Source organism: Aptenodytes patagonicus, chromosome 6 (genome assembly GCF_965638725.1).
Source record: "Aptenodytes patagonicus chromosome 6, bAptPat1.pri.cur, whole genome shotgun sequence".
Taxonomy (NCBI): domain Eukaryota; kingdom Metazoa; phylum Chordata; class Aves; order Sphenisciformes; family Spheniscidae; genus Aptenodytes; species Aptenodytes patagonicus.
The window spans coordinates 35636163-35657251 of record NC_134954.1 but is presented as its reverse complement, the minus strand read 5'-3'; the positions used below and the strand labels follow the sequence as shown (position 1 = coordinate 35657251).

General features: G+C 37.1%; 1 protein-coding gene across 1 annotated transcript in view; it reads left to right on the top strand.

The window, feature by feature from the left end:
* SPAG16 (sperm associated antigen 16) overlaps positions 1–21089 on the top strand; it is a 427499-nt gene that overhangs the window by 213894 nt on the left and 192516 nt on the right. Inside the window, 1 exon segment of the mRNA XM_076342108.1 lies at positions 19976–20161. Within this exon segment, the coding sequence (XP_076198223.1) occupies positions 19976–20161 (186 nt within the window).

The window sequence follows — 21089 nt, the reverse complement described above, 5'->3', positions numbered from 1 at the left end:
TCTATGGAATACAATGAATTTCTGAATTGATAAGAAGTACAAAGTGTAGGTTCTTAAAGCTATTTAAAACTTGGACTGAAAATTGTCAAATTGTCAACTCCTTTGTAATGTCCTGTTCACCTGAGACAGAAGTGGAATTGCTTGTATTCTTTCTGTTGCTATTTCAACTCTCACAGTTACTGAGGAAAGAAATCAAAACTGTTATCAATTTGTTTGTTATACCAATAAATACCACAGCAGTTATCTTGAACTGTGTGGATTTTCTTTAAGTTCTGTTGTTATTGGAAAACTGGAGATGGGTATTGTCTCCTCAGCGATTAGGAAAAAAAAACCCAACATAGCATAAATACATTCCTGCATCAAGTATCTTGAAAATAAAGGTAATTAATGTTTGATATCCTAGAAAAAGATGCCAGTGAGGGGATGCAAGACAAAGATGAGGTGTTGGGCTAAAAGAACTATCCATTTCTGAAACAACAGAAGCAGCTCTAGATTGTACCTCTCAAAGCTGAAGGAGGTGATGTTACCCTGATGAAAATCTATGCATGGATAGATGAGAAAGACAACCTTGTAGAGAGAAGGTGCAGAAGGAATTAGCAAAATATATTGAGGGTGGATGAGAGGACTCAGAGCGTGGTTGAATGGGTTGGAGAGTGAATAGCAACTCCAGGTGGGCTTGAATTCACACAAGAAGCTTTTTAGGGGAATTCTGTAGCACATCAGAGCAGGCTATGGAGGGGCAGTGATTTTGATGCTCCCTGAGTGACTGGGGGGGGGGGGGGGTTATGGGTAGTCAGCAATGAAACATTATTGAATGCTTGGTCTGCAGAAAGCACTAAGCACCTATCTCTAAAACCAAGGTCTCTTCCAGCTGCCTAAAGTTGAGCAGCACAAAATAACTGCTGAACTTACGTTGGCCAACACATAAGCAGCCAAAAGTTGTGAAGTCTGCTCTTGGCTTTAGCTATGCCCTATCTCTACTGAAAATTTAAGGTTCGAGATGGGGAACAGAGGATACAATTTAGACAATCCAGTTGGATGCTCAGAACCTCTTCCAGGCTTAAAATCTCTGGTGCTGTGGGTGACTGGGCACTCTGGCGGCCTCTCAAGTCTAAGTCCAAAATGTTGCTGACAAGAACTCTCCTGAGTGAGAGAAAGGGGCCAGGATAGTGATATTTTCTCAAAATTTTAAACAGCAGTGACTGATAAAGATGAAATTGTGGAAGTAAGACTCTGTCAGAGTGGAAGTGATTTCCTCACAGTACAAAAACTTTTAAGGTTTAAAAAAGTAAATTCCTGAGCAGAATTGAAGTCAGAATAAACCAAGAAACTGAAATGAATTCTTGCTCAAGTAAGTCCCTGATTTTATTCTTTACATGATTATAATTGTTTTATCATGTCATCATTTGGGCTTGTGAAGAAACTATCCAGAGATGAATTTCAGTGCGAAAAAAGGATGGACTGCAAAGCCCAGCAGAACAGTAATTGAGGAATGGAGGGAGGGTGTGGAGAAACCTCTGAGGAGTGATGGGAGAGAGAGGCAAAATTCAGGAGAGAAGGCATTCACAGAAAGGAGAAGCAGGCCAGATTTCAAGCAAGCCATGATCAGTTGTTCAGAGGTAACAGGCAGAATCTGACACTGCTCACTGCGTCTCAGAGGACTTGTGTTTGGAGAAGGAGGGAAACATTGAGGAGCAAAAATCAGACTTGGCAGCTTGGCAGGTACATGTACAATTTCAGAATTTCACAGTGGACATGCTTTTGTAGTTTGAGAGCCCGTAGCGCTTTGATTATCAAGGTGGATTACAAGCAGGGTGCATGCTTCTTTTTTCATCCCCCACCCCTACAGCTCTTGGCCCTCAAACAGACAATCTGACACTAAAAATAAATGGCTGCTTTCTTTTTGGTTACATATTGCAAATAATATTTTTTGAATAACTAAGATGGTACATGGCCCATGAAGCCTCAGCAAATGAAAAGCATTAGATGACATACTGAGTGAGTAGGTTCTTTAGTCACAATAACAGGATAATTTTAAAAAATTCTACTGACATCAAATATATTCCTCCTCATACTTTAGTAATTCCTAATGCCAGTCTTAGATTTATTTTTATTTCTATGAGAAGAAACAGGAATTATCTATTATGCCATTCTGTTTAATGTACTGACTTTCAAGTATTCCTGCAATAGTTATTTGGTGAAACTAGGGAGACTTCCAAATCAAACAGTTACTGCTTAAGCTATGATTCCAGGATCTACAAAATGTTGCTACAAGCTAATGTTTGTTAGTTTTAGGTAAATACAGCAGCATTTGTCCTTATGTAAGCTGTAATTTAACACTAAGTTGTGTGATTTGATTATGCTACTGGAGGCTCTTTCTAATTAGAGACCTTCACATACACTTTGGGGCTCTTCAAAAAATCTGCCAACAGGAAGAAAGGAAGAAAGGTTTGGAGTCAGTGATTTTAAAGTGTTGGGTTTTGTTATCACCCATCCCTTAGAACCACTGCCCAGGCTGGGTCAACAGTCATGCTAAGGTAACGCCATACATGTTAACCCACTCAGGACCAGAGGAAGTTCTTTGAGATGTCGAGAAAGGAACAGGCTGAGAATTCGGCTCCACTGGGGACCCTTTCAAATTCCATTATGGAAAAGTTTCAGCTGTGATGTGCTCAGGTACCCTCTTGTTTGTTGTATTCCAGATTGGTTTTCTGGTGGCGTTAGTTGTGCATGTTTTCATGGGATTACTGCCCAATCCCGAACTTGTCTACGCAGGCCCTGGGCCTCCCGGGTCATTCACTGTGTAGGCACTGCATTGCTCTGCAATATGCTTCCAGTTTGTCAACTACTTCCAGATGAGTCAGGAGTACGGAGCACATGCTGCGCGGGTGGCCTGCAGATGTGCAGCAAGTGCAACACATCCCAGAGATGCATTCTGCCCGTTCAGGGAACTGCTGGATTCATTATGGACAACAGAGGTTTCTGTATACAGAAATCTTGGAAAAAATGCTGAGATAGTTTCATGATAATTCACTCTTTAAATTATAGAGTACCATTAATTGCATATTTCAGCTTGATAGTAAGGAGCTGAAGCAAGGCAAAACTAGCCTTTGTAGGTAAGAATACTAATGGCCCGTGGCCTGTAGATACACACGGGGGAGGAAGGGACCTCACTGCCCCAGGAGGTTTCACAGGGGTCATTGATAAGAGAAGCTCTGTGTTCAGATGAAGAATAAGACTGGTCAGGCAAGCTGCTATGTACATCTGAGAGCCAGGGAGAAGGAGGAAGAAAAATGTCAGCATTCACCCTTTCTGTCTGGCCACTGAGCCAACCAGATTTATGGTCCTCTCGGTGAAAGGATCTTGGCGATTACTGTTAATAAATGGTCCATAAACAGTGAACTTCAGAAGACTTTTTCTGCTAGTTTTTGAGTCGTAAATGCTGAGTTCCACATTATACATTAAACAAGGCTGAGACTTAAAAGCCACTGACTCCACTTTAAGCATTAACATAAGAAAGAGTTGTAAGACTCATGTTAATCACAAAGGTCTCTGTTGGCTACCAGTGGAATAGAATTATTCTGATTTGTGCCTTGAAATAGAGACTTTAAAACCTAATTCAGGGTTCACTGCAGAAACAGATGGGTTTTATTTATGCTTTTATTACTATTGATAGCTATTAAAGAAATGCAAGATAGTCTGCTACATTTTACTTCGGACTTTTGAACAGCATTTGTATTGAAAAGGCATAATGATTTCATTTCTTAAAGAATCTTGGATTCTTGTATAGTTCAACAAAGCCTTTAGTTACCAGATTACATATTAAATTTGACAATGGTTAGAAACTTCTTTTGAGTGACACGATTAATTTTCAGTCATCTAACTGGCTTTATCTAACACATCATATTTAGCAGACTAGAGGTCTGTTAAGACGTTTTATCAAACTGAGCTAAAACAGGAAGTTGAAAGAAAAAATAGTTGCATTCATTTATTCTGCAAAGAAAAAACTATTTCAGAAGCCTTTCAGTCAGTTCCCCAGCATACAGTATTCACCATGTACTTGGTGTTTTCAAGTATAGCAAAATTTTAATTTCAAAAGTAGCTTTGTTTATTTCAAAATCTTTGGCAAGCTTCATACTTTTTATACAAGGAAATAGTCTTCGCATAACATCATTCTCTCTCAGGCCTACGAAGCCTACTATTTTTACTTCACAAACATGTTTGGGTGGGCATTAGATTTCCTTTGGGATTCTCAATCTCATTATTTTTATCAATAAAAAGCCTTTGCTGGACAAAGGAATAAATCACATATAAATGAAATATGAGAGATTACATGAGAAACTCAGCTTTTGCTTAGTCTAATCCAATATCTTTGGCCAAACGTCTCAATGTCAAAGGCTTTATAAGTATTCTACAGGATCAGTCTGGCAAAGAGAAATCAATAACCAGGTAATGGATTTGATTAAAATTTTTCCCCTTCCACCCACTCCCACAAGCCAAATGTTTCTACCCATACTAATCTCTTCTGGCACGTGTAGCTGTTGGTTATTCTCTGTGGGTTTTGGAGATGTATATATATAAAATATGTTTTATATCATTTCAGGGGGCTTAGTTAACTATTGGTGAGTATCTATTTTAAGAAAAAGCAATGTTTATATCTAATTTTATTTTTCTTTAGAGAGATCAGTTCTGCAATGTGTTTTTGGAAAATATGGGATGATAATAATTGTAACTTTGCTACACGTTTAGATCCTGTTCTGTTGTGCAGAAGTTGCCTTTTTTCTGCTACTCCTGCCATGCCGAGGAGCATTTTCTTACACAGGCCAGGGTACCCAGCAGATGTCCAAACTTCTGGAGATTTTCTTTGTTGCCAAATCATCAGGTGTCTCCTTTACCCCAGTCCTTCTGATCTTCTGTTTTGAGATGGTTGTATTGGCGGTCCACGGGACATCTGGAACACTTGACTTTAGAAACATTAATAATTAGACTATTAGTGTTCTGCAAGGATGTTACCTCTGCTTTAAAGTAGTTTTCCAAATCAACAGGAAGACAAAAAAAATAGTTATTATTGCATGCATTTTGAAGTTGAGTTACAGCTGCTTTAATTGTAGAAATTTGTTTGGACTTTGCATCACTTTTTCTATTTTTACATACAGGCTTCAGTTACCAGAACTGTCCTTGAAAGCTATTCTAAACTAGAAATACTTTGCAGGACAAAATGCAACTTCTTTCTTTTATATCAGGAACCTTAAGACTCTATCATTATATTGATTTTAAAAACCAAACAGTCTGCAGTTCCATAGTGCGGTTACTGAATAGGCTTCACTTTTCTTCCAGAATGACCATGCTTTAATGAAAAACTACCTCTGGCTTCTATTTCTTGGTTGGTGGAAATAATTGCCCACTCAAAGTTAGTGATTCACTAATAATATCTCCATTACAATGATTCAGCAAACAGCAGGAGAGAGAAATGCTGATGACAGTTGAAAAGGGGAAAGGGAGGAAACTGGCTGACAGAAGAAGCAGTCCTCTTATTGAGCAATTCAAATGTATATTTGAAATAATTACAGGAAGAAAATAGATTGTAATAAAATGCTGCCCTTTGATGAAACAGCTCTGTAGTTTCACAGGTGGCTTTACACACTGAATTTCAAAACCAGTGATTGAAAACCTATTGAAGTTTTTGAGTAAAACTAACAAATAGTAGGAAACCTTTCCAATACTTAAGATAAACCATGACACATTATTTTGAAGACCAAAGATTTTATATCACAGTCATTTTGTTGATTGTCTTGTTAGGTATTTTCTGCTGGTTAGCACACACGGCTCAGATTTTTAAAAAGCTGTTGTACAGTGGGAGCTGTTAAAAGGTGTCTGGAGTCTGGTTGTGGTGTTTTAAGTGCTTTGTTGTAGCCTTTAAGGCATTATTTTAACTGAAACGAAGTAAGGTCTCTTGCATTTTAGAAAGTCATGATAGGATGCTTACACCAACTGTTTTTTCTCTTTTTTGTTGCCTGTGTATTGCTAAGGAGTTGCAGTTGTAAACATCGTAAAAAGTGTAGTCAGTTTCTTCATTTGTTTGTACATTTTCTGTCTCCTGTATGTTAGTTTTCTTTTGTGTGGATACACAGTGAGAAACTTCATTTCTGTTTCTTGGTGGAGGGATAAAGGAATGTGGCTTCTGAAATGTAAATCCTGTTTCACAGGGCGTTTATATGAGCATATGCCTGCTTCCAAGCAAGCTACCAAATTACATATTTTTCCTGAGTTTCCCTAGAGTTGAGACTATCTGACTGGCAGTTTGCTTTCAGTGAAAGCAAAGACTATGCTAGGAAAGACAGTTAAAGCGTACGTAAGAGGGCAAAGAAAAGAGTTCAAGGCAATCTGCTTCAAAGGGATGTTACTCAGACTCACAAAACACCTGGAGAAATACCCAGAGAAACGTCGGTGACGTCAACCCCTGACCAGCTCTCTGTGCCTGCCAGAGGACGCTCAGTCCCCACCACCCCCTTAGGGTGTAACACCCGAAGCAGCACACCCCTCTGGCTGGCTCCGCTTGGAGCAGTTGCTGCTCCGGCGGTCACTCAGCTGCTGGTGCCGAGTGAAGCCCCATAGCTGGTTTACTCCTGAGGAGGAGACAAGGGGCAAGAGGGAAGGTCTCAGCCCATGGGTCGCTGGCCAGAAATGTCAGCAGCTTGAAAAACAGAAACTGTGATAACATGAAACCCTCATTTCTGTAACTTTCTATTGAAACAAGTTGTTAATTCGTACAGCTATATGTTTGAGGAAGGATTGTGTTTCCCTCACAAAGCAATACCCCTTGATTTTACTAATTATTTTTAATTATGTAATATATTTTATTGGATGATATTTCTATACTTTTCTATGTAGCAAATATCTAATTACCAAGGGTTTTTTTCTTCTTAGATGTTAAGAGTCTGGCCAGACTTACACACACGCACGCACACATTCTCTCAAATAAAATCGAATCCTTGGCTACAATTTTTCAAAGAATTTTCCCTGAGAAAGTGAGAGGGGGTGCCAAAGGATTGGTATGTCAACACTCTAGTTTTGTTTCTGAAACAGTTTTAGTATGATAATAACGGATTCCATTTTGGTCAAATCAAATAATTTAATTCAAGCTCAGAATTTCTTAGGGAGTTCTTACAGGGCTTCTGTGATTTCTTTTGTCTAATCTTTACCTTGTTCATTTGCTATCTTTTTTCTTTTCTTTTTTTTTTTTTTTTCCAGATGAACTAATGCCCCCTCCATCACAAATATGAAACATCTCTTTAAAGCCTCTTTCAAAAAGACCTCCATCTTCATACCCACAGTATGAAGTATTTGACCTTGGATACATTTGAACTCCTAATGGGAATAAAAAGATATCTAGTCTTTGTATAGTATTATTTAAATTCTTATTTAGCTATCGTATCTTTATAATACGTCACTTAAATTTTATGCTTGTCTATAAAAGAAATAGTTTTCACATGTACTGAACACTTTGCTTACATAGAAATAATCTCATTATTCTTAAATGAATGTCTTGTGTTCTACATTCTTTCATTATCTGAATTTTAGACCTGAAAACAGCCATATTTAATACTGGTAGCATTAAACCAATCTAATCATATTGGTTGAAAAGGCATTGTGATTATCAGTTTCACAAAACAGGTGTCAAGTTTAATCATTCTCTTTATGACTAAAGTTTATTCAGTTATGCAAATTCAGTAATATTTTGATGTGATTGTTTTGACTCTTAGAAATTAAGAGGAAACTTTCTGATCAGCTGTGTGGGTAATTAGATCTGGTGTTTACTTGAAAGAAAGAAAATAATTTCTATATGATAACCACTTTGATAGAGGCAGGGAGGAGGAATATGCAGTTGAAATCTCTTTATAGAGTACCAATAAAATGGTATACTTCTAAACCTATTAGTTCAGCTTCAGTGAAGCCATGAATATGTTCTCTGAAAGTTTTGCAGAAATTTGCCTGCTCTTCAAGGAGTTCTTGAGTTTCTTTTCGTATGCGTCACCCTGATTTTCAGTTTCTGCTGGTCCTGGTACAGCTGCTCCCTGGGAGTCACCAGAAGCAATTCAGTTTTGTGGCTCTTCAATTCATTTATTTAGGTTGTTCACTGTGGTGGCTTCAGATTTGGAGTAGTTTAGGGTTTTTTCTAGCTTCATCAGCATCCCGATTTGAGGATGGGGAGTTGGAATTACAGAGCGCTAGCTGCCTCCTCGCTTGGGTTGGTCTCAGTTTTGCTTGTCTGATCCTGTGTTTCTGCTGAACGTGTCACTCATTCTATTCAGAGTTGTTATACACGTCAAAACATCTCTCTTAATAGAATCTCTTGTGTTATGTTTCTTTGTGTGCAATTATAATCTTGATGCCTTTAACATTCTTGGTTCATTATTGTTTTCTTCTGTGCAATAAAGGCAATTGTTTTATCCCTAAAGTCTGCTGCAAGGGTTCTAGTGGAGTAGCTAAGGAGATATCCATGTTTGTTATATTGTTAAAATGTGCGTTTCCTAAAGCGTAGCTGTTAAAATAACAAACATCAGTGTTAGAGCTGACTAGAGAATGGCAATTCAATTGAGGCAATGCCTAAGATATTTGAATTGGAAATAAACCCGAAATATTTAGAATGATTACAAAAATTGAATTGCACTGAAATGTCTCTTTTCAAGGTAGGAGGCTTAGGTTTTATATAAATATCGCTTTGATATTTTAATAAAAGGTTTTAGAAGGTGAGGGGGCTTTTTTATCAGTATGACTGACTTATTTGGTTACATTTCTGGCCTGAAGTATTTAGGCAGAGGTTCAAATCCCTGTGTTGCCCAACACTGCAGGTTTTTGCTATGCCTGTGCCAGTGCTATGGCTAGCTGCTGTGGAAGGGGAGGATCCTGAGCCTTTCCTCCTCGGTCTGTATCCAGCCACTCGCTTCCAGTCCCTGGGCTTGGGACAGCTCTGGTGCACAGTAAGCCCGTTTGGAGAACTCAACTGCCAGGAAACTTCATTTCCATTTTTTCTGCAGCATTAATTTTCTGCTAATAGAATGCTAGCGAGGGGAATGTGTGGCTGAGGAACGCAATGTGAAACCTCATCCTAGTCACAATGATCTATCCGAGATGAAAAATAGCGTTCTGAATTAGATGGAGGAAAAACTTGATTACTCGTTTGTCATGTTTGAAGTCAGGACCTTCCCTTTCATACAGTAGCGTCAGTGCCCTTAAATTGTATCATCTTGCCAAAAATGATCTAACCAGTACAATTCAGTAGACTTTGGAATGATGAATGGTTACTGGTTGGTGATGCATTACCTTTAATTAGATACTTTAGCTCAAATATACAAGATTCATCCTTGCAAAGATTTAAATATGGTTGCTTTAGTCCTGGATACTATTTAATTCCATTGTATATCTGCAGCATTTCCTAATGTGTTTCTTTTGTATTTAATATGGTTTTTTTAGTAAACCGTGTGGAATTTATGCACTAACCCTTGGGTAGTATGTTTTGGGATTGATTCATGGAGATTTGGGATTTCCTGGCATGAATCTTGTTTGGAGGACTAGACCTTACATTATTGCTTTCAGTTGTGAATTACTTCAAAATCATCATTAGCAGGTGATAAGGTTTAATGGTTGAAGTAAGGAAAATTTGTCTTGACTACAAACTCCAGCTATGAATTGTACAACTGTCATTTATTTGTTGTATTTATGTATTTTCCCTCAAGCTGTATCATTGCAGTAATTTGAGTACCTTCAGGTACAAAAGAGTTGCAGCGGCACAAGTAGCAGGCAAGTTGACTAATTGTGAATGAGCATCGGGACTTGTTTGACTGTTGAAGGACATGGATGTGGAACCATGTTCTTAGCTTGTTGTAACTGTATTCTTTGAGTAACACGTATATAAAATGAATGGGGAACAGAGAGAAAGAAGGCCACAGTATATGTGTCCACACTTTAGATCAGCTTTGAGTGTTGTTGGGTTTGAGGTTTTGGTTTTTTGCTTTTCCCCTTTCTTGAGCAATCAGGTGTTACATTGTATGGCCTCATGAATGGAAATTCATTTTTAATACAAAGCCTTTCTATGAAAGGATGGAAGATTATATTACTTTTGGTATGCTGCTTTCTCTTGTACCAACCCAGGATCCTGTCCATGTTAAGCTTTTCCATTCCTCCTCCACTCTCAGACTTCAAATCGTTATCGATCACTGTTTCCACTAATTCCCTGCCTTTGGTTATGTTCATATGCCCAGGGCATGGCTCAGTAAGATCATCAGTTGCCCAAAATACAAACAGTTGGCTAGTGCACTGTCCTGTGTGTTTTCTTGGGCTTCACTGTTGAGATCATTACACAGTGTGAGTTAAGTATTCTTCCAGGTGCCTGGAAATGTTCAAATCCCAGTGCAGAACTTTCACAGGCTGTGAAATCTCTATGCACTCACTGAACTCCCTATGCATATGAATATGCAGCTTAAAAATAATGCTTTGTACAAACGTGCAAATGGGATGAATGGCTGTGGTTCATTCCTGGCTATTGATTGAGATTAGACATCACTGGACAACCATTTGGGGATGATAATGGATTTGAAATGACTGATCCACAACTTTGCGTTTCAGAGGAACTGTGACAGAGGATTATCATTGTTAATATAGGTCATAAATCTATTCTGTACATGGAATTCATGTATCTGAACTCCTTCCAAACTACATTTTTCCCTACTTCAACAGCCCTTCATTAAAATTTGAGGTTTTGGAGTCATTCCAATGGAGGAAAAATGACCTATGCTAGATGGGATGGGTGTTGAGATTAAGTATCACACAGTAATAGCACGTTGTTTAATGTATGTTATGGATATTGATTGGTACTATGCATGATTTTATGTGGGCTGAATACACTAATTTATTTTTAAAATGTAATAGTGTGTAGGAAGACTTTAGCTTACATTGGCATTGTTTGAGGGAAAGTATTGGAATGGTATAGAATAGATACCATTTCTGGAAAATATGGTAGTTTTTCAAAGTTTACTCATTATATTTAATTTCAGGTAAAAGAATTATTTCTCATGAAGTTAATGGGGGAAGATATTACTTGGCAATATCCTAAAGCAAGATGGCACAACTGGACCCAGAAACACTGTTTGCCTTCAACATAAGCAACCTTCATAATTGTTGGAGACATCGCTGGCTAGGCTTCTACAAGCTCTCTGCTTCAAATAGGATGCCCAAAGGCTCCTGCCCCTTGGTAAATAGGTGTAGAATTTTGGTGTGGGAAGCTGGACATGCACTTGCAGAAAGTGGTCTCTTCTCTTTTAGAAGAGACATCATTTTTTTAATTGAAAAAAAAAAATTATGGTTAAAAAGTTAATTATTCGTTGGTCTTTAAATCTTGCATAGAACCTTGCATTGTCTAGTGCCTGCTGTCCTGCTGACATGCGTTTTGCTACATCTAATCTCCAAGTATTGTAACTAGTTTATATTTTGTCTTTTCATTTTTATTCCTTACCTGGTGTGCTTCCAAAGCCTCCTAAAAGGCAATTTTATATGTACTAAAAACTGCCTTCTACCAGGTGCCTAAATTATTTTAAAATCTCATTTAAGCATTTTTAATTACATGACATTGAAAGACAGCTAAGTCATTTTCATACGTTAAAAAGACTAGCCTGCAGTGAATGGAATACACTCAATATTTTTTTGGGGGTACCAAGCTAATCTTAGCAAGCTAAGGGATTTGAATGTAGCAGGCCTGACTGTGGTCTGTATAGACTGTAACCTGAATTGGAGCAATCTTCTACCTTGTGGACATAACAAAAAAAATCATCATAATTACCCTGAATGCAGAACTATAGGCTGTGTTTAGACCGGGCCAAAACCTTGAAATAAAGGAAAAATTGTGCACTGGGACAGAGACAAGCTGGTAAGAGCAGAGGGAAAGGCGCCAGGTGAAACAGGATTTCTCTGTGTATGTATGATTACATATGCCAACTTCTGTCATCAGTACTTAGTTCAGAAAGAGGAAATGCTTTAAAATATGGAGGACTTGTTAGGTTGAAACTAGTTTATAAATGACTTGAATTCATTTTCTGAAAATTCATATATACCATACTGGGACTCCTTTTGGTAGTAGGAACATGTGATATTTAAATTATTGCAGATGTGAAACTGGCACTTTTGAAGTGTAATGTAGCCTCAAGGAAGTTTTAATAAAGAAGGTGAACTTCATTAAAACAAAAGATTACTACTTTTATGATGCCTAGTCCCAGGGTCTATCTTAATCTAGAAGCAGTGACAAGTGGTGCTATGCCAAAAGACTCCTTTATTTTTTTTCCCTTGATGTCACACCCAGCTGTCAGCCAGGTAGAAATGGCAGGGGTAAACAGTTATCCTGTCTTGGGTCAATAGATTAGCATGAAATATGATAAAAAGATCTAGCAATTAGGTAATGTAGAATGAAAAATTACCTTGAGTTTTGCATTTGGCATACTATGCATTGACAGTTTTCTGAAGATTTCTAGCCAGTAGCCTTGTGTCACAGGTTTTTGCAGGATGGTTGCACTTTTCTTCTTAAAAAGCCATGTATCTATGTACCGTCCACCATCTGCTGGTTACTGCTGTGCTTCCTGGCTTTGAAACGTCTTCATTGGTTTACAGAATGTCAGTTTATGACTGATTTTGCATTTTTGAAATTTAATTCTTTTTTTTCCCTCAGCTTTGATGATAAATGAGGAAAAGAAAAGGTATTTTCGTATTTCTACTGCTGAGTATTCTGGCATTCACCTTCTGTATAAATGACATTTTACGTCTGTTAATAAAACAGGAGTAAAATTGGGCTTAAGATTATTCTGAAGGATAAAACATATTACAATTACTACATAAGATGTGTCTTAGAGACATAGTCCATGAGGATAATGAAAGCAACACTCAAAATGAACCATAGATATCAAAAAAACTAGGGGTTTTAATAAGAAATGTCACTGTAAATAATTAATGTGACTCAGACGTCCAGTAACAAAAAAGTGAACTATATCTCAAGTCTGTTTCAAGGTTACAAAATCCATTAGAAACAAAGTCTTTGCTACTGAGTGTTTTGTTCAAATACAGACTAAGAACATAAGGATGTCTGCACATGCCAAATTCTTCTGGACCATCATCCTGTCCCCAGCAGTGAGTACCAGGGGATGACTAGGAATGGATAAGAATAGGAAAGGCATTTGTGAGGTTTTGTTTTCATACCCTCCTGGACTCTACTTCTTATTTCAAAGGTTCTTGAGCCAGATGCAGTTTCCATGTAATCGTTGATATATTCCTCTTCCAGAACTTTGTCCCATCTTCCTTTGTACCCACAAAGAGTTGGATCCACATCATCCTTTATCAAGGAACCATGCAAGTCTCCTGCCTGGTGTGGAAAAAATCACCTATTGTCTTTTCAATATTTTTTTATGGGAACTTTTAAAATAATATATTGACCCCAACCTTTTTTAAATTCAGCCTGATTTTCACCTTCTCTGGTGAGAAGAAAATGAGGGGCTATGACCAAAACACACCACAGCAAAGTGGGACAATAAAGAAGAGTTACAATGACTGCACAGCTGAACTGATGTTTGGTATTTCCATCCCTACATTGTTTTTAGTATCAAATGGAAAAGAGAGTGTTTAAATACAGCTCTCATAACCAAAGGTGGGACCCCATTGGTAGGTATATACTTTCCTAAGTGTAACTGTCTGGATCACTGTTTTTAACCTTGTTTCCAAGGAAAATGAAGCTTACAAGGATGTACTCCCCCCCTTCCCTATGCTGCTTCTGCGCAAGTTCCTTACACCCTCTCCCATGCTCTCTAGTAACTTTTAACCTGCAGGCTAATTCTGACAAAACTTGGAAGACAGAAGTCTAAAGGATCAATCAATTCCTGATATATTTATTTAATCGACAGCTAAGATGATGGGGTGAAGAGGCAAAAGATACTTCCATAGGCATTCAGGCTTCATTAGTTCTGTTTTTCATGGACTAACTCAGTTTTTCTAGACATTTCCTTTCTTTATCTTTCCTCTTTGGCCTAGCATAAAATGTCAGCAAAATTAAAGTAATTATTAACAGTATTTGCAGTTCTTCCCTTGGGCTTTGCTGTGCTTAGGGTCTACCTGCGCTGATATTGCAAGTAGTGTAGTAGCCTTTAGAATTTTGCTTTAGAATAATTGCATGAATAGAGGTAAATAAAAGAGACGTCATTTTTCCAATTAAGCAATTGGAATATTGATTTTAAAGTCTTTTTCAATTGCCATGGTAAAAGACTGCTAATCCTGTAATGTTTTAGACTGTATGTTTAAAATTTGTTGTTGAGTTGCTGATGTTTATGTTGTACGGTTAAGTTCCAGTCAGATGCTACCTGTTGCTGCAGCTCTTTTAGGACACAAAACTTTAACACAAGTTGTGTTTGTTTTAGTGTATTGCTTTGAGAACCATTATTTGACAGCACTGTGTATAAGGCTTTGCTCACTGCCTTTTGATTTAGACTGTAATTGTCTCAGGAAAGGAGCCATATCTTAGTTTGTCTGCAGAACACCATCCATGTCCACAGCGCTACATCAATAATACATACAAATGCTAGTAGCACAGATGTTGCTACGTTCGCTTAATGCCATGTAGATTACAGTAACAAAATTGTCTGATTCACAGTACTGTCCCTGGCAACTGCTAAAAATAATATTCCTGCGAATAAGTCTTAAGATGAGATATGTTGGACAGAGAAGTCTACCTTACTAGTATTTACAAATAAACTGTAGATCAAGATGTTCTCTCTCTCCACCAGTACTCAGAATAAAGCTGACCAAGAATGCTCAGTGGTTATGAAGACGTATTGCTCCAGTCAATGATATAAGAGGTTGAAAGAGGGATGTCCTAGGCAGCTAGATCTAATGAGGCAAATGGCTTTATCATTTTTTTTTGGCTGGTGCAAAATGATAATCCTTGTAAATTTTGAAGGATGGGATCTGCGGTCCTGCTTGGCAGTTGATGTTGTGAAGCAGAATAGCTTGCTAGCTTTACATTCCACAGCATCTTCGGGGCAACCTGAGTAATCCCCCTGGAGTAGCTCGAGGCTTAGATCTAAGTCCATCGTCCAGAAATATTTGAACGAGGTGCAATATTTGAAGCTGGTTTGAATGTTGATATTACGTTTGATATATTTACAGGACAATGCTATCAGTGTAGCTATTGCCTTCATTTGACTGGTATTCCAGAAAGGTAATCAGTCACCTGAAATGTTGTAGAATATCTCTGTGCCAAAGGCTCATGTTGTTGCTGAATATGACCCTTAATTATTGATATGTCTACAACTCAGTAATTATTAATGGAGAGGCATCTTGTAGTGAGAACAGTGAAGCTGGAAGAAGGAAGAATGTATAATGAAAGGAAATGTGTGTGTTTAGAATATGAGGGAGGAAAGGTTAAGGCTTGAGAAGTTAATGCTCCATCCAATGCTTTTGTGGAGCACAGAATTAACATTTCCAAAGTTTTTTTTTCCACTCTAATTGTTTCTGGAAGGGCAGGTTTATAGCATCAATTAGGAATACCTGAAATCAGTTGAGAAGTAGAACTGTATGCATACTTAGTATTAAGAAAAAAGATCTATCCATAGAGACAACGCAGGGGTTACAGATGTCATAGACTCCACATTGCCTAGAACTTTTGAAAGTTTTTTCTACGCATATACTTTGTTCTAAACTATACAGGCGTATTTAATCCCTTATAGTGCTTCGGTCTGCTAGAAAGTCTAAACAGAAAACCCCCAAAACAGACCAAGCAAGACCATACAAACCCAACTGAGCACTGTACATAAATGTACTGCTACTTTCTTTAAAAAGATTTCTTTAAAAAAAAATTACTACCGAATTTCTAAAAGTTGGCAGTTATTTGCATATATGTGAATGTGTTTCAAGTGACAGAAAAAGATAGGATTTATGTTGTTCTTGTCTCCTAATATATTGTCTGGTTCTTTGATTTGTTTGGTAAAAAAGAATTAAAGTTTTTTATTATCCTCTGAATTAAAGATATAAATACTACACAGGATTACTTGGAGCTTTCTCTGTTAGTGATCAATCCTAAATTCAAATGGAGATTATGTCTATAGCTGCTGATAATTAAGGCTGAGCATCTAATGTCATATTTCCATCTGTATTTAATATAAAAATCAGTATGCATTTTGTTTGAAAATCAGTCATATGGTAAAGGACTGTTAAACTGACAGTCTAAATCATTAAAAACATCTACTTTTCCTGATATATTTTTTTCCCCAGATAAACTTATATCATACGTATAGAGCAGTAGTGCAGTAAAAAAATGTTGCAGCTGTTGGTAACAAAACATTACCTCAGAATCTGGAGTGTTTCTTTTATCTCCCAGGACCAAAAAATGCTGCAAATCAGAAAAAGTTTGTCATTATTGATCAGCTATTAAGTAGATAGGATTTTTTTCGAAGGGCAGCATTTTGATTTAGATGCCTGACTTGGCTTGACACAGCACTTTCTTTCATTATGTGTGTGTCTGGTTTGAATACTAGTGTGAGGTGAAGATTGCATGACCACAAAGTGCAGGCCCAGTGCTAAAACAGCTCTGACAGCCATCATTCCTATAAGCAGCAGTTTGTGCTTCCCAGAAATGCTGACGTTAAGTTCGTAGATGCATAATTGCAGATCCTCAGCTGATGCAACTCCCCTTTCTTTAATGAAGGGATGCTTTTTTTTATGCCCAGGGAATATTAGGGAGCTTGTGTAGCAGGGGACTGGGGTGTGGGGTCCCTCTGTTCCTGAGTATTTTTGCCCTTACTTCCACTGTCAGTCTGTCCCTCAAAACTTTTTCCTGAGCAAGCTATGCTTTTGTTTTCAATCTCCACTTTTTTCTCCTTTGATCTGTAAGGAGTGCTAAACCTCATTTGTAACTCTTTTCCCTGCCACAGATTGCCAAACTGAATCCATTTGAACTACCTTCCTGCTCATATCTGTTTTCTGAAAGATTTTCATCACTGCCTGGATGGTGTATTCTTAAAATTCAGCCCAAGGAACCGGTTCTTCATGTAGCATTTTGGGGATTATATATCAAAAAAATGCCTAAGCAATAAATCTCTTTTTGTGATTCACAACAGTGGCAGTGCATACTACCCTCTGAATCAATTATAGATTTCATCAGTCCCACTTTAGACCTGCTTCTGAATTTGTTTTAAAATAGCTCTTATTTCATAAATGTATAAGGGGTATGATAATTTGTCATTTCACTAATTTTATCTGTCTCCAGAAGTGAGACCTAGCTTGAGTTATTAAAAGTACAAGTGTTTCATTAATAAAAGCACATTTATTCCTAGCAGCTTGACAAAATTAGGGTCTCCTCCAAACCCTTACTCAGGCTTCAAGCCTTTATGCTTTGGTATATATGAAAAAAGCTTCAGAATTATTCCTGTGTGATGTTAAAATTTTTGAAAGATTAATCTCTCAAAGCTTTGTCTTAGGCATGGGGGTGTACCTGCCTTAATGAGGATTATAATGATATTTTCACAAAAAATAGCAATCTAAATGGTAAGTGTTAAAAATAGTCAAAAGTTTAGGTAGGTGATATTTCATAATGGCAAGTTCCCCTTTAAGATCTATCAGGTAAGTGATGCACATATTTCAAGCTGTCTTAGTAGGTACTTTTACAGAACAATCTGGTGGCCATCTATTGGAAAAGGAGGAAAGGAAGGATTTAAAAAAAAGTTTAACACTACCCCTCCCAGACCTTTTTTTTTCCCTTCCTCTTGTTTTTTTGCACTGCAACAGTGAACTAAATATCTCTCAGTATATTCTTAGCATGAAGTTTTAAAGTAGTGCTTATGATCAACTCTTGATCTGTTTTCAGTTCCCACAGTTTTATATCCAGAGATTTGGAAGAAGGATTCTGCCGCCTGTGATAGCACATTTTCCATTATTCAAATAAAAGCACAGTTTATTGGATCCTAATGGCAAGATCTTGTTATTGATGTTGGTGATGATAAAAGGGCTGTGGATCAGTTGATCTAACTTTTATACCGGGAAGGCTGGTAGAAATGATATTAAGAAGCAAAATTACAGGATACATGGATATATTTGTTATAGTGAAGCATTGGGAGGTGTCAGCATGGCTTTGGAAATGAAGTCTCAGAAATCTATTAGAGTTCTCTGAAGGGCTTGCTGAGCATTTGATCAAGGGAGATTCATAAATTCGGTATACTTGGATTTTTGGTAAATTCTTCTTAAAATCATTTGACAAAAACTCTCAAAGAAGCTAAACTGTCCTGAATAAAAAGGAAATTTATCTTGTGAGTTTAAAAACTGGAATAAAATGTCACTTTCAGAATGGAGAAATTATTATTTGAGTCCCACAGGGATCTGTGCTGGGACCTAAGTTATTAAGATGATCTTGAAATTGGGGGAGAGAATGAAGTGGATGAGTTTGCTAATTAGTCAGAGCAGTAAAAATGAAGGTTGCATGTGAAGAATTACAGGAAAAGAATTCTGGCCACAACAGCTGACTTGACAGTGAGGTGGCAGATGAAACTCAATGCAGATGAATGCAAAGTAATGCACATAAGAAAAAAATGGTCCTAATTGTACACAGATAAGAATGGGTCTAAACTAGTTATTAGTACTCAGGAAAGAAATCTTGGAGCCACTGTGGTCAGTTTTCTGAAAATTTCTGTGTAGTAGTGCCAAAAATGCTAATCAAATTAAAAGAATACAGAATAAACCAGAAAACACTACTGTACCATTGTATACATTCCTTGGGTACCTGTTTCTTAAGTTTCAGATCAAAAGGTGCTGAGAAAGATGGTAAATGTGATCAAAGAGATGGAATGACGTCTGTATGAGGAGTGAGTCAGTAGAGTAGGAGTCCTCAGCTTTGCAGATAAAATATGATAGGGGACCTATAATATCACAGTTGGTTTAGAGATGGCAAATGTGTAGTCAGTGTTTACTTTTAATCACAGTATTAGAATTAGAAGCATCAAATGAAATGAAGTAAGGTATTTAAGACCCCAAAATAGTTTTTCACACAATGCATAATTAAATTTTGGAATTCCTTGACACAAGGGATTATGGGTGCCAACGGTTTACATATGTTCACAAATTAATTAGTCATGGGGAAAAAACCTCCATGGCTGCTTGTTAAGCACAAAGCTTCTGCCTCAAAGAAAACCTGAGCCATAGGCTAAGTCTGGGAGAGTTTAATAGGAGAATGACTCTACATACTTTTTATTATTATTTTCTTTTTATTAAGAATCCCGTACTAGTTGTTGTATAACATGTTACTGAACCAGATAGACTTTTAGTCTGAAGCTGTATCTCCATGCTTAAATGAAATAGAACTATACTAGTTTAAATCTGAAGATTTGGCCAAAACATCTGAGTTGAACTCTGTATTTTTCATTTATATAACATCAATGACCCCAAGAGATAGTGAATGTGTTAAAGTATTTATACTGAGTCAGAAGAGACAAAACTGTGATGCTTAAATAATAATTTCTATGTAGAAAATGTCATGGATTTGAGAAATAAGAAAATATTCTTCCCTGAAGCTATTTTATTCTACTTTGAAAGCAGTTCTCTGGGCTTAAGTTATTTTACTGATAAACTCATAAATAGACTACAAAAAATAAGAATGTAAATTTTGGGACCCATATTTCCTTTCCCATGGAATATAGCTACTTCTTATCTCCTTTTCTTTTCTTTTGATAGAGTATTTAATACATGACCGCTTCATCTGTGATGTGTCAGAAAACTGTGTAAAGTAAAAATATGAATGTTTTCAAACACAATTTTTCGTTCATATGTATTTTAATGTAAAATCAACAATTGCTACCTAACCTGTCTTTCTAAACAGTTAAATCATTTTGCTGTGTACTTTGAAAAATCTTCACCTATATCCTTGCTAAAAACTACTCTTTATTTTTATTCCTTGTAACAGTGGCACCCAGCTGGTCACTTCAAGTGGGGATACCACAGTGCAGATATGGGACTTTTCAAAACGTGGATGCATTCTGACTTTTGAAGGACATGCCCGCACTGTATGGGACGGCTCATGGCATTCATGTGGTGATTTTGTAGCTTCTGCCTCTATGGACAACACAAGTAAACTATGGGATGTTAACAGGTATGGAGTTACTGGAGATTCTTTATTAGCTGATTGATAGCTTTACTTAATAACCACTGGTTTATGTTTTAGCCCAGTGAGAGAGAGATGTCTAGCATCAATTTGTGGGCTTCACTTTAAGAATATAGATAAATTAAAGGGAGTGGTGCAAAAAACAGGCTTTGATGTGATTTACTAAATAAAGGCTTTACTAAATAGGGAGCTGGGAATGACTTAATTTAAGATAGGGCCAAAAAAAAGTATTTGTTTTTATTTGGCATCTGTTATTCTGTGGTGGTGGGGTTTTTTTAAGCTCAGAGCTTTGTGGAACTTCAATATGTAATTTAAATAAGTAACTGAACAAAAATTTAAGTTTTCTATATAGTATTTCTAGCTCATGAGTATACAACACACCTTAATTTAAAGTTGGGCAACTGGAAATTTATTTTATTCATTATATATGTTTTGGCAAGGTGACTCCTGATTAATAAATCAATGTATACCTCTTCATTTTCTTTATTATTCAGGCAAATGCATTTTTATGAAGGTGCTTCTAGAATATTAGTATATTCCTGCTTACCAACTAATTATTAGTTCCTCAACTTTCTTCAGTTATAGTTGAGGTGACATATTTTGATTAATTTACACCTTAAAGGCGTGGAATGTTTGGGTTTTTTTTCCAAACTGTTCCTTCTAGACTCCTGAATAACTTAGGAATAGTGTTACTGACACTACTGTACTGTACTAGGTCTGATTTTTAACAACTGAATGTCATCAGTCCACAGACAAGTCTGCAGTCTCATATGTGTTTTCCCTGGTTCTTTATTATCCAGTCCTAATGGATTTGTCCATTTCCTCTCAGTCGTTTTCTTCCTTTGCATTTGAATGAGGTGAAATACTCGTTCAAGCTTGTTGGCCACTGCAGGGAAAGAAGCTTCACTGAAAAAGC